This window comes from Neolamprologus brichardi, chromosome 23, assembly GCF_056152115.1.
Source record: "Neolamprologus brichardi isolate AB-2024 chromosome 23, ASM5615211v1, whole genome shotgun sequence".
Taxonomy (NCBI): Eukaryota; Metazoa; Chordata; class Actinopteri; order Cichliformes; family Cichlidae; genus Neolamprologus; species Neolamprologus brichardi.
The window spans coordinates 113281-126748 of record NC_142125.1 but is presented as its reverse complement, the minus strand read 5'-3'; the positions used below and the strand labels follow the sequence as shown (position 1 = coordinate 126748).

General features: G+C 45.2%; 1 protein-coding gene across 1 annotated transcript in view; it reads right to left on the bottom strand.

Annotated features, from left to right (window-relative positions):
* usp13 (ubiquitin specific peptidase 13) overlaps positions 1 to 13468 on the bottom strand; it is a 33051-nt gene that overhangs the window by 6840 nt on the left and 12743 nt on the right. The window contains exons 12-17 of the mRNA XM_087836256.1: positions 8749 to 8902; positions 8260 to 8434; positions 8055 to 8143; positions 7541 to 7663; positions 5071 to 5094; positions 4535 to 4678 (exon numbers count right to left, since the gene is read on the bottom strand). Coding sequence (XP_087692382.1) covers positions 4535 to 4678; positions 5071 to 5094; positions 7541 to 7663; positions 8055 to 8143; positions 8260 to 8434; positions 8749 to 8902 — 709 coding nt within the window. The remainder of the gene's footprint in view (positions 1 to 4534; positions 4679 to 5070; positions 5095 to 7540; positions 7664 to 8054; positions 8144 to 8259; positions 8435 to 8748; positions 8903 to 13468) is intronic.

Below are 13468 nucleotides of genomic sequence, written 5' to 3'. Positions count from 1 at the left end.
TAACCTCCAATACCATTGCTAGAAATCTCAGGCCTGAGAGAGAGGTCTTCTTTGACTTTGAACCAGGTCTGTCACTACTTTCCTTTAGCTGACGTACTGAGAAAACGAGGCACCTCTTGACTTACAGTCATGTTGAAAGTTTATCTGCACGATAGGGACAAAAGATGGTCGTCCATCAAGCCAACCATCTGTACTCCAATCAGGCTGGTGTATTTCCAAGGCAGGCTCACAGAAATATTAGGCCACACCTTGTAATCTTTGAATCGAGTGTTTTCAGTTCCACAGGTGTATGAACTCACCTGGCCATGCAAACCTTTGTGAAAGAATGGACTCTAAAGAGAAGATCTCACTGAGCGTGGTGCTGTAACAGAACGACTCGACGAGTCACCTACTGGATAATCCACGATAACCTTGTAAGTGGTATCACTGCAAAGTGGAAGCACTGAAGAACCACTCAGCCAGGAAGTGGGTGACCATGTAAAGTTACAGAGTCACTGAGTGCTGAGGTGCAGAGTGTAAAAGCCACCAATGCTGCGAGCTTCAAAGCTCCTGTAAGTGTAACGTGTGGCTTGTCCAGTATTTCTGTTCATTTAGTGTATTTGTTACTTCTGAACTGGATTTCTGTCCTTATTATCAGGATGTAAATGTGAAAGAAATGCTGCAGCACGAGTACTAGCAGGAACTAGGCTGATCATATTTCTCCAGTACCAGCTTCTCTTTGTAAAATGCAGAACTGAATATTTTTTAAACAGAAAAAAGCTCAATAATATCTGAAAAGGTCTTATGTTTGCTATTGGCACATCCCTCCCTCAGTGCAAATATGCTTGTTGTTTTGTAAAGTAATCAAAGGTAGAACATGCTGTAGGTATTACAGGTACTGTGCTGCAGTGGTTTGTATCATATCTATCTAATAGACTCCAGTTTGTGCATGTAAATGGAGAGTCCTCTTCACACACTGAGGTTAATTATGGAGTTCCACAGGGTTCAGTGCTAGGACCAATTCTGTTTACATTATACATGCTTCCCCTAGGCAGCATCATTAGAAGACATAGCATACATTTTCACTGCTATGCAGATGACACCCAGCTCTATCTGTCCATGAAGCCAGATAACACACACCAATGAGTTAAACTGCAGGAATGTCTTAAAGACATAAAGACCTGGATGGCCACTAACTTTCTGCTTCTTAATTCAGATAAAACTGAGGTCATTGTACTCGGCCCTGAAAAACACTGAAAAACTAGTTCATGCATTTATTACTTCCAGGCTGGACGACTGTAATTCATTATTATCAGGACGTCCTAAAAACTCCCTGAAAAGCCTTCAGTTAATCCAAAATGCTGCAGCAAGAGTACTGACAGGGACTAGAAAGAGAGAGCAGATTTCTCCTGTTTTGGCTTCCTGTTAAATCCAGAATTCAAAATCCTGCTCCTCACATACAAGGTCTTAAATAATCAGGCCCCATCTTATCTTAATGACCTTGTAGTACCATATTACCCTATTAGAGCACTTCGCTCTCGCTCTGCAGGCCTACTTGTTGTTCCTAGAGTATTTAAAAGTAGAATGGGAGGCAGAGCCTTCAGTTTTCAGGCCCCTCTTCTGTGGAACCAGCTTCCAGTTTGGATTCGGGAGACAGACACTATCTCTACTTTCAAGATTAGGCTTCAAACTTTCCTTTTTGCTAAAGCATATAGTTAGGGCTGGACCAGGTGACCCTGAATCCTCCCTTAGTTATGCTGCAATAGATGTAGGCTGCCGGGGGATTCCCATGATGCATTGAGTTTTTCCTTTCCAGTCACCTTTCTCACTCACTATGTGTTAACAGACCTCTCTGCATTGAATCATATCTGTTATTAACCTCTGTCTCTCTTCCACAGCATGTCTTTATCCTGTCTTCCTTCTCTCACCCCAACCAATCACAGCAGATGGCCCCGCCCCTCCCTGAGCCTGGTTCTGCTGGAGGTTTCTTCCTGTTAAAAGGGAGTTTTTCCTTCCCACTGTCACCAAAGTGCTGCTCATAGGGGGTCATATGATTGTTGGGTTTTCTCTGAATCCATTATTGTACGACCTACTGTACAATATAAAGCTCCTTGAGGCGACTGTTGTTGTGATCTGGCGCTGTATAAATAAAATAGAATTGAATGGTATGCAGAGATTTCTGGCCTGTTCCCAGTCAGCTCCCAGTTTGGATGTGGGAAACAGACTCCCCTCTCTGCCTTACGATGAGGATTAGAAACTCTTTAAGCCTGAATCATCCCTTATTCATGCTGTCTGGGTCCCTGAAAACCTCCACGAGCTTATATGCCACTGTTGCATATCATTAACGCTTTGTCTCAGTTAGCGTCTGTCCCTCGCTGTCCTCGCCGGCCCTTCCTGCAGGTATCTCTGGCTTCAGAGCTGCTTGTTTACCATCTGCTTTCACTGGCTCCACCAGCCAGCCCAGTGTTTACTGTCATACTATTATTGTCTGTTGTCTCTCCACGCTCATCATTTCCCTTTTTCCCCTCGGTGCCTCAGCTGATTGCAGCAGATGGCTGCCTCTCCCTGAGCCCTGCCAGAGGTTTTATTCCTCCCAGCACCGTCATCAAACGCAACCCAAACATTTGAGCTTCTGTCTGTGATACAGCGCTAACCACCATTTCAACTTGTAGCTACTTTAAACGCATTAAAATGAACTGCGTGCCAATCAGATTCTTTAAAAGAGAAATCAAAGGAATATTACTTTTATATCAGGTGAACGTTTCACATATACAGTGAAACTGAGCATGAAATACTAATTTTTAAGTAAAACACTTCTCTTACTGAAGGTGCACCATGACCACTGAGGAACAAGGACACTCCCAATGACTTACTGTTGGCCGTAAACACAGCCTTCATTACTCTGCTCGCCATAAATTAAATTGTGCACCACTTATCTCCCCCTATCATCTCTATCTCGTCCTCCTTGTTTTGCGTCCTTCTGCTCGCCTCTTATACAGATGTGTTTATGTGTTTCTACCACAGAAAGATGCCGCTCTGTCAGGCTGCAGAATAGAAGACGTTTGCATGTTAAGTCTTAAACTAAGGCCGTGTCACATTGTCTTTAAAGCCCTCTTGCTGTTTATATTCACCGCGGCGTCTGCAGTGATTAAGTGAACAGCGGTTTAGTTGTCAAACCAAAATAAGCTGAAAGAACCTGCAGGATCGGACCTTTAGCTGGTGTCACTGAGCCTGAACGCAGCCCATTTAAAAACTAAGAGGCGGGGGTCTGCTCTAATTTCCCTCCTCTGGAGAGGCCCCTTACAGCCACCCAGGGAAATAAAAACGTGAGTCTGCACCTCAGGGGAACATTTCAGCACAAAGACACAAAGTCAGTCCAGACAAAGTTTCTGGAGACGACCGTGCACGCAGGTGAGCACAGATACCTGCAGCACACAGAAGAAGTGCACATGAGATGTGATGCGTCTCTCACTTACCTCTGTGTTTAAAAAGGTGCCCAACAAATAAACGTACCTGTCTGTGCATCCTGTCAGCACCACAGTGGGGAAAATGCCTTTGGCTGATATGTGGATAAAAACATGCAACACAGACGTCTTATGTAATCTGACCAACATCTAAACTGTGTTTTCACTGCAGCTCTTCTATTATTTGTCTCTAGTATTTCTACCTTTGTCTGGATTACAGTTACTCCTTGAATCCTCAGCACTCTCATTTCGTATCGCCACCATGCTGTCGTGGAGCCTCGCTGTGAATGTTTGCAGGTTTAAACACTAGTTACACTTTGACACACTGTAACGAGAAGGCCCACAGTCGCTGTTTAATTCATCCCAGAGCTGTTCTGTCAGGTTGAAGCCAGGACTCAACAGGCCAGTCATGTTCCTCAACCTAACATGTTCATCCTCGTCTTTATGGACCTTTCTTTGTGCACTGGTGTGCAGTCATGTTGGAACAGGAAGTTCCCAAACGGTTCCCACAAATTCGGGAGCATGAAGTTGTCTAAAACATCTTGGGATGTCGAAGCATTAAGAATTTCCTCCTCCACCAAACTTCACACTCGGCACAGAGGAGTTCTTCCACTTCAGTTACTGTTGTTCCCAATTGCCACCACTTTGTTATAACAGTTGACTGTGGAATATTTAGCAACAAGGAAATTTAACGAGTGCACTGCACAGGTGGTGCACTGCACAGGTGGTGTCCTATCACAGCGCCGCGCTGAAATTCACCGAGCTCCTGCAGGCGAGCTGTTCGTGCACAGTTGTCTGCAGCAGGTGCCTGATGTTACACACCTGCAGCCACAGCAGTGACTGAAACACCTGAGCTGAATGATTTGGGTGGGTGGGTGCTTCTGATGATATAACGTGTACATCATGGAAAAACTGCATTTGTATTGTTTTTATTTAGTATTTTATGTGTGAAAAAAAGTCCCAACATGTAATTTGATGCCAGCACTGACATGTTTATAACCCTGAGCTGACTGACTGTAGAGGTCGTGTGACATGTTTCACACTCCACCACATCATCATCCTCGGTGCATCGTGCCGTGCTGCTGGCTCACCTGGCTCTTCCATATGGGCTATGATCCAGTTGAAGGCCATCTCAGGGCCCATGTTCCCCGTGTAGTACACCGCCTTCCTGCAGGCCTCCAGCGGAAAGCCCATCTCCGCCAGCTGCATTACTGCAGCCTCGTCTATTTCTGGAGCTGAGGACACAACAAACCAGCATCAATAACTAAAACATGCAGTTGCTGATTCAACAGTAGCAGCGGCTTGAAACAAACAGATTTGTGGAGACTCCCTCTGTGGGACTCATTAAACAAAGAGAGCAGAGGAGCATCGGGCCTGCAGAGGTATCTTTGTTGAGGGATGATTTATCAAGGAGAGAAATGAGTCTGGCTACAGCAAGCAAAGCTGCACAGCACAGCCGAGTTTGTCACAAAGTCGAGAGCAGCACCTGCTCAGGTAGGTCAGAGGTTTAGCTCGCTAGCATTCATCACCACTGCCTCGAGCTCAAAATACATTTTCTAAGGTTATAACTTATAGAAATGTTGCATGTTCAATGTGGCACAGCTGTGCAGAGAAATTCAATACTTACAGTCCAAGGAGCTCATGGAGTTATCTGAAAGAGGAGGAGACACAGTCAAGCATCACCATCGCTGGTTATTTACTGTTGATTCTGTTTTGGAGTCATTTCACTCTTTGAGAATAATAAAAGATTTGCAGACATTTGTACAGATAGCATCTATAATCGGCCAAGACTATATCCTGGAAAATCTGAGCTGCCGGCACGTTATTAACGTTCACAAACAAAGGTACAGTTCATCACACAAATCCACTGTAACACAGGGAATCCAGATGTTTTCGAGTACCCGTGGCGGGCCCTGGGCACAGTTGGGAATTCTGTCTATTTTCTTTTTACCTTTCTCATAAAAGGATCATTTAGTTGCAGAACATCAAGGGGAGAAGCAAATGTCCCCCCCCCCCCACCCCTCATGAATCACAGAAACACTGCCCTGTGTTATTTTGGACATGAAATGTTGTCAGTGTCCTACAAACACGTTTTATTTCACACAGATATGAAAACATCGGCCTGAGAGCAGCGCAGGGTTTTGTTCATTTTCCTTTGTTTCCCCTCATAGCCTCAGTTACTCGGACTGCTGCTGGGTTTTACCCAGTTTATATTAACTGAAAGGAAATACTGACCCAGTGGATTCAGCTGGAGTAGACATCTTCCTTGGTTTGCTTTAATAGGTTTAAATGGATCATGTGAGTAACAAAAACAGGGAAGGAAAAAAGCTGAACCAGAGCCAGTTTCAATACATCGTGTGCAGTTTGTAATTGTTAATTTTTTAACCAAAAGAAAAGTGGAAGCAAAAGAAATTCACTTTCCATTTTCTAAATGGCCTGGAATAATTGAGTAGAAACAGACCAATGAGAAATAATGTGCTTCAAGCAGCGCACAGGGAAACACATTTGTGTGCTGCTATGAAATCAATAAGAATCACTGAAGCCTTTTGGAGATAGAAGTGCGACCAACAATGAATCACTGCGAATTTCAGCAGGGGAGGAACGAGCCAGCGGTTAATTTACAACCAAAAAACTCATCATAAGAATGTGAAATAAACAAATCTGAAAGCATTGAATGCAGCGTGTTGTCTCCTCTGACCTCATGTCACAGCTTTAGCTGCACGATTTGCAGAGGCAACGCTGTTTTTAACCTCCTGACATAGAAGCTCAGAGCGACGTGCAGGTTTGCTGCAAATAAAAACATGCATGTGTCTGTCAAAGACATCTGTACAGGACGCCGAGCCGTAACAGCGTCTAAGCAAACCACAACAATGATGCTCTGATGTGCAGAAACTCCACTCAGGTTGTTTGACACCGACGGTACAGCACACCACGTTCAGTCCTAAAATATTTAGGCACACTAAGACAAGCGAGTGCAAAGTTTTTATATTGTGTATTCATGTGCTGCAGCAGACGAAACCAAAGAAAGATCCAAGTTATGGACGTGTGAAGCACAGCACAGGCTGCTCTCAGATGTTACCGAGCCCACCCTGTAATGTGCTCACAGCCTGAAACTTTATAGGACTCTCTGTACTTCACATCTGCTGAAATATTAACAGAGACAGCGATAACTTGATGTAGCTGAACAACAGGAGGAGGAAGCTGCGATCACAGAGCAGAGAGAGACAAAAGGCAAACAAAAAGGAGGGCACTGCCTTTGTGGGGCTGATTTTTTATTTTCACTAAGGGCTAACGTGGCCTGGATTTAACGGCTGAAATATTACCAAGCCTGCAAAAAAGTTTCTTGAAAAGTGAGAATATTTGTGCTATAACTCGCTAGCTTCCAGTACTTTAATCCCAGAGCTGAGGGAAGTGCGTTACAAGGAGATCTCGTGAAATCATTAGAAGCTATTAGGCTTAGCCACAGTGCGAACACAAACACTCTTCAGTAATTGATTGAGCATGCCTTTCCTGTGGATTCCATTTACTGTGTCCTTAGGAGGGAAGATGGGCGGCTTTCAGCAGAATATTATATTACAGACAATTTCACAGACCATTTAATTCACAAAAATACCCGAGACTGCCAGAAAGGATGTGGGGCACTGCAGCTGGTTCAAGCAGCAACGTGTTAGATTATAGGGTAAACAAAGTTTCATACACGGAGGTGTTTCTAGCACATAAATGGAGTGAAGAAATATTCTTGGCTTCTTTGGTTAAACAGTACAACAAAAGGCTTCACGCTCTGGGAAAACACTGCCCTTTAAAATTAATAAGGGACGGTGAAATCAAAGATGAAGGCCAAAAATGCCCGGAGTAATTAAGGGTGCTGGTACACTTTTTATTCATGCATGACTGCTAACACCCCTGTAGGCCAATGCAGGCCATTTATGAGCCTGTAACCTTCTGGGTGAGAAAAATGGAGCAGCATCTAATAGATGCCATATATTATAATATATGGATGTTTATTTGTCAACATCAAACAGAAAATAATACAGAAAAGAGCAAATTGTTAAACTCAAATAGGCTTAGAAACTCCCTCCTCCATTTTTATTTCATACCTCTGGTGTCTTCGGGTAAAACAATGGGAGGCATGAGGTCCGGCAGCTCTTCTTCTCCCGCCTGCAGCCCCGTGGCTCGGAGCCGGTTCAGATCCAGGAAGTCGGGAACGTCAATGGCCACATCTGCAGAGCGACAGCGAGATATAAAAGTATAAAACTGAAGAATCCAGCAGTAAGAACAGTGAGCTCCCAGATCAACGCCTAAATATTACGATCTATATGTGAGGCGTGACCTTTTTCCCCGTTTATGAACTGAACACTTTATGAACATTTTAAGGTGCTAAAATACACGATTGATTTTCAACTTAACACCGACAGGATGACAGATAAACGCTTATAACCATGTGTTCAAAGTGCAGGCGAAACGTTTTCTCCACCTGGCAACAGATTCACTGCTGTGCAGTTTAATGGTGCCCTCTGCTGGGTGTTTATGGCATTGCACTCCACATGCTGGTGGAGGGAAATATAAGGTCAATAAATCTGATCAGTCACTAAAGTGTGAGATACTAGTTACCTAGTTTTTTCGGCACCCAATCAACTCCAAATGTGAATTTCTTAATCTGCACCACCAGATACTCTGGGAACGAGGAAAATCGGGAAGTTCTGTAAAGGAATGTGTTGAAAATTCAGTTTATGAATCCAGCTGGTTTTCGTTTAAATATACTGGTTAAAAAGGGGTGTACATTGGTCATTTCCGAGAACAAGTGGACGTTGCTTACTTGACTCCAGCTGACTTGGCCTGCAGTGCCGAGCTCCAGAAATCAGGAACATTTTCCGGCTCTGTGAAGGCCTGCAGACAAGCAGTGAAAGGGATCCGCGCCCTCACTGGCTCAGGAGGGGGACGCATGTTCTCTTCTGCTTCCTTACGCTTGACCTCATATGCAAGTAGCTCCTCTGGTAATGAAAAAAACAACAAAAATGTGTCACTTTCATTTGCAGCATTCGCAGAACTGAAGGTGCTGCAAGAGCCGATGTATTTGTTGTAAGTGTAGCATTTCAGATCAGTGCAGCGCTTTAACTAAAACGCCACTGTTTCACTCTCATCTTGGCAACATTTAAATAGTACATACAATTTGTCACATAATACTTTATATCAAGCTGTGAAGGTGTAACATTATTCCCAGAGCAGGTCCTGTTCATTCTCCCACTTGCTGCAGTGACCAGAGGCCATCGTGGCCTCCATTGTAAGCGTGTGGGGGCTCCGTTACCTCGATTGCTGGCGGCCTCAAATGGAGCGGGCAGCTGGATGCAGTAGTCTACCCGCTGAGTGTAACGGACACGACGAGTCTGGCAGCACTGAACTCGCTCCTCCACCAGGAAGCGAAACACATCACTTGGATTCTCTGAGCCTGCGTTGTTCCTCTGCAGAAACACCAAGATTCAGGATTCAGAGAAGCTGAATATGAGCATCGATAACAGAATCGGACCACATTTTGATTATGTGTCAGGCTGACTTTAGTTTATTATCCCCAAAGCAGGCTTGGCCGAGTCCAGGCCTCGAGGGCCGGTGTCCTGCAGGTTTTAGATCTCACCCTGGGTCAACACACCTGAATCAAGTGATTAGTTCATTACCAGGCATCTGGAGAACTTCAGGACATGTTGAGGAGGTCATTTAGCCGTTTAAATCAGCTGTGTTGGATCAAGGACGCATCTAAAACCTGCAGGACACCGGCCCTCGAGGCCTGGAGTTGGACACCCCTGTCATAAAGTATTAGTCCCAAATGCCATCCATCCATCAGTAATTTTGTTTCGGTTATCCGAGGCCGGGTCGCAGGGGCAGCAGCCTAAGCAGAGAAGCCCCGACCTGCCTCTCTCCGGCCACCTCCTCCAGCATGTGAATGCCTTATCCAAGTCCAAACACATTTGGACTGTTTGAGTAAACTCCTATGCCACCTCGAGCCAGTCCAGGGTTCCACGACCAGGACAAAAACCGCATTGTTCTTCCTTTATCCGAGGTTCGACTAACGGATGCATTTTCCTTTCCAGCACCCTGGCATAGACTTTCCCAGGGAGGCTGAGGACTGTGATCCCCTACAGTTGGAGCACACCCTTTCTTGAAGATGGGAACCACGACTCTGGTCTATCAATCCAGAGCTACCTGACCTCCACGCAGCACTGCAGAGGCATTTCAACCAAGCCCGCCCTACAACATCCAGAGCCTTCAGGAACTCAGGGCGAACCTCGTCCACACCAGGGGCTCTGGCACCAAGGAGCTGCTTCAGTGACCTCCCCCCGGAAAAGACGAGTTGTCCCCGTCATCTCCAGACTCTGCTTTCTCTGCGGAAGACTAAGGAGGTCCTCTGAGTTTCATCCACTGTGCAACAATGTCCTCGGTCGACGTCAGCAGCGCTCCACTATACACAGTGCAGGTAGAGCACTGCTTTACCCTCACGAGTTGCCTGACGGTTTTCCATGTTTCTTCAAGGCAGTCCGAAAGTCTTTTTCCTCCCTGAACTCCTCCCACACTCGAGTTTTTGCTTCACTGCCCAAACCGTGTTCTGCTTGGCCCATCGGTACCTATCAGCTGCCATCGAAGTCCTACAGGCTAACCAAACCTGACAGGACTTCGTCAGTCTGATGGTTCCCTTCACGTCTGGTTCGGGGGACACCACCACGACGGGCACCAACCACCTTGCAGCCGCAGCTCAGTGCAACGGCTTCAGCAACGGAGGTGCTGCACATGGTCCATTCAGATGTCCCGAGTCTCCCTCGGATTGCTGTCGAGCTCTGCTGGAGGTGGGAGCGCTGGCACATTAAATACGGTTAAATGTAACGGCTCTATTTAACAATGACATAAACTGGGGAAGAGGAGGATAGAGACTGGATATATAAATCACAGAAATGACTGTCTTTGCTGTGGTCTATTAGACTCTCTTGGCAAGACTTAAGCGTGACTGCAGTTTGACCCACATTTCTTAATACAGCCATTCAAAACACTGATGTGACTCTTTAATTTACCAAATGCCTCAATGGAGAGAGCTGCATCTGTTTTAGAAAACGAGGAAGAATCATTATCACTGACAGGCTCCATATCGTCTATGAGCAGCAGGGCTGATTGAAGCAGTGTTTATTTGAAGACTGTGGTGAAGGATGGCACTGTGATTAAAGTTTGCATGGCCAAGCCCAGCCCTTCTATTCTAAGATGCTACAGCAATACACAAGTTATAATTTCACTTCAGCCATATTTGTAGGATGACACAGGCTGGGCAGGCTGCTGATGGTGATGTTATTCAGGTTATCCATGTATGGGTAACTAAACTGGCATGTAAACACTGGCTAGTAGGTCAAAGGAGGTGTGGAAACAAAAATGTTAATCACATTTAAAGTGTGAAATATATCTACAGATGATTTTTTTAATAACAGCCACAGAGGTTAGGAGAGATGGTTGGTATGTTTTGTTTATGTCCAGACTATCTCAGGGCGTCCTGGGTGAGGCAGAATAGGAGGCATTATCTGGCCACACTGTGTAAGTGATAGCAGAGGTCTATATATATCCTGCTTGAGACAGACATTTCAACACACCCCATGTTTACGTACCAACCAGGGAGACGGCATGCTGTGTTCAGTCGAAAACAAACGGCCCCTCCTCCAATAAACTGTCCCCGTGTGTCACACTCACCATATCCCACAACAGCTCCCACTCTGTGACATTGTCACAGAGTGGGACAACACTGGCTGCAACACTGGCTGCAGTTTACAGCCAGTGTTGGGAAGGTTACTTTTAAAATGTATTCCATTACAGATTACAGATTACATGCCCCAAAATGTATTCTGTAACGTATTCCGTTACGTTACTCAATGAGAGTAACGTATTCTGAATACTTTGGATTACTTAATATATTATCATGCTGTTTACAACTACATGAATGTACTATTGCTGTGATTTATTACTGTTACTGAAGGTCCGCGGCTCCGAACCGTAGTAAAGGGACCTCTGGCTAATACGGTGGGTTCTGTGTCGGGCTCGTAGCTGAAAACTAGCTTTACTTTGTTGTCTGGGGCCTTCGCGGTCTACGTGGGCCGGGTCCTCAGGAGGTCGGGTAGGCCGGAAGTAAACGGCTATGGAATTGGACGGTCTAGCCTTCTCGATCTACTCCCGCCCTTAATTCAGAGTATTTCCGGTTGTCAGCGCCACGGCACGAAAATCGAAAATGGACCCCGAAATCTTTCTCCGTTTTTTGTGTTCAGCTGGTGGGGTGACAGACGTCACCGAAAACGTCGAAGCACTTTTGCAAATATGTCATATCTTGACAAACCGAGCAGATATTTGATGTTTACACACCCACATTCTCGCCTGAAAATATGTTTAAAGTTTATTTTGTGGCCCAGAAAGATTAATAAGAGTAATTTTAAAACTTAGTAGCGGCAGCCATTGCCGGAAACTGGAGTTTGGCTGGGCCGCGCTATGAATTCTGGGATATGGTGGGCCAAGAAGGACACACCCGACCCATCCTTCAAATTCGGGGAAAAGGAGGACGCATTTGTCGGCTGCATTCGGAGGAGTCTACGAATTTGGACAGCCTTCGGCGCGTCGCTGTGACGTAATCGGTCTACAAATGCGGCCTCAGGAGGATGCAGCCCATGAATTTGGACACGACCAGAGAGAGGCGTTGAAAGGCTGCTCCAACGGAACTTATTGTTTCAGAGGAAAACACGAACACGGTGTACAGTCGAGTCTTAATAGCTTACTTACAGCTGGGCTCGTCAGGCTCTCTTCTTGGCTGCAGTGGTTATTATTATATTTACATGCTTCCAGCTCCCGTTTCTGCTCGATGACAGCTCCTACTTTTCCTTTTTCTCCCTCCCTCGCTCACAGACACATAACGGGTATGGCAGTCCATTCTCCCTGCAGCACGGACTACACTGCCCATGATGCTACATTCTTTAGAGCTATACCTGTAGCATTCTGCCTGTTAGCTTAGCACAACAACAACAGGCGCTCTCTCACCCAGGAAACACGCAGAGAGAGAACGTCACCCTGTAACCATGGCAACCGTAACGCTGCCTGGAACAACAGAACGTAGCTGTCAAACAAAACCCAAACAGTCCTGACCCGCCACAATATGAAACAGGGAAGTACCGCCGTGTAATCCATTTATTTCAACAAAGTAACTGTATTCTAAATACCACCTTTTTAAACGGTAACTGTAACGGAATACAGTTACTCATATTTTGTATTTTAAATACGTAACGGCGGTACATGTGTTCCGTTACTCCCCAACACTGTTTACAGCACATCGGTCACGTGGGATGTTTTACGTCATTTTAAAGATTTGACCAGCGAGGCACGCTGACACACATCAGGGTTTTCTTAATTTTACAGAGCAACATTGTAACACATCAAATATAGAATTTAAAGATGAATTTAGATTTATTCACATTTCTAAAAGTCGTTTGCCAGATTTATACATTCATCAGCCACTTTATTAGATACCTTGCTAATACCATTTGGACCCCCTTTGCTTTCTTAACTTCTCTAATTCTTTGTGCCAACAGAGTGCTGGAAACAAAGATCAGAGATTTTGGTTCGACGTTGCTGCAGATTTATTCAACTCCACGTCCATGATGCGAATCTCCCGTTTCCACCACAACCCAAACTTGCTCTAGTAGTTTGAAATGACTGTGGAAACCTTTCAAAGTGCAGTGCATTGCCACTGAAAGCAGTTTAAGATTAACTTTGTGCTCATTTGCATACATTGATTCCAACAACTGTTTATTTGAGTTATTGCTGCCAGCCTCAGTCATTCTCTGACGTCTCGTACTCGCGCTCACTGATATTTTCTCTTTTTCAAACATAGAGAAGGTCGTGTTGGGAAATCCCAGCAGTTCTGCAAACTCTGCAGTCACAGCCTGTCACTTTCACTGGAATCACCTCTTTCCCATTCTGGTGCCCAGTTTGAACTTGAATACAGTACTTGCATTATAAGA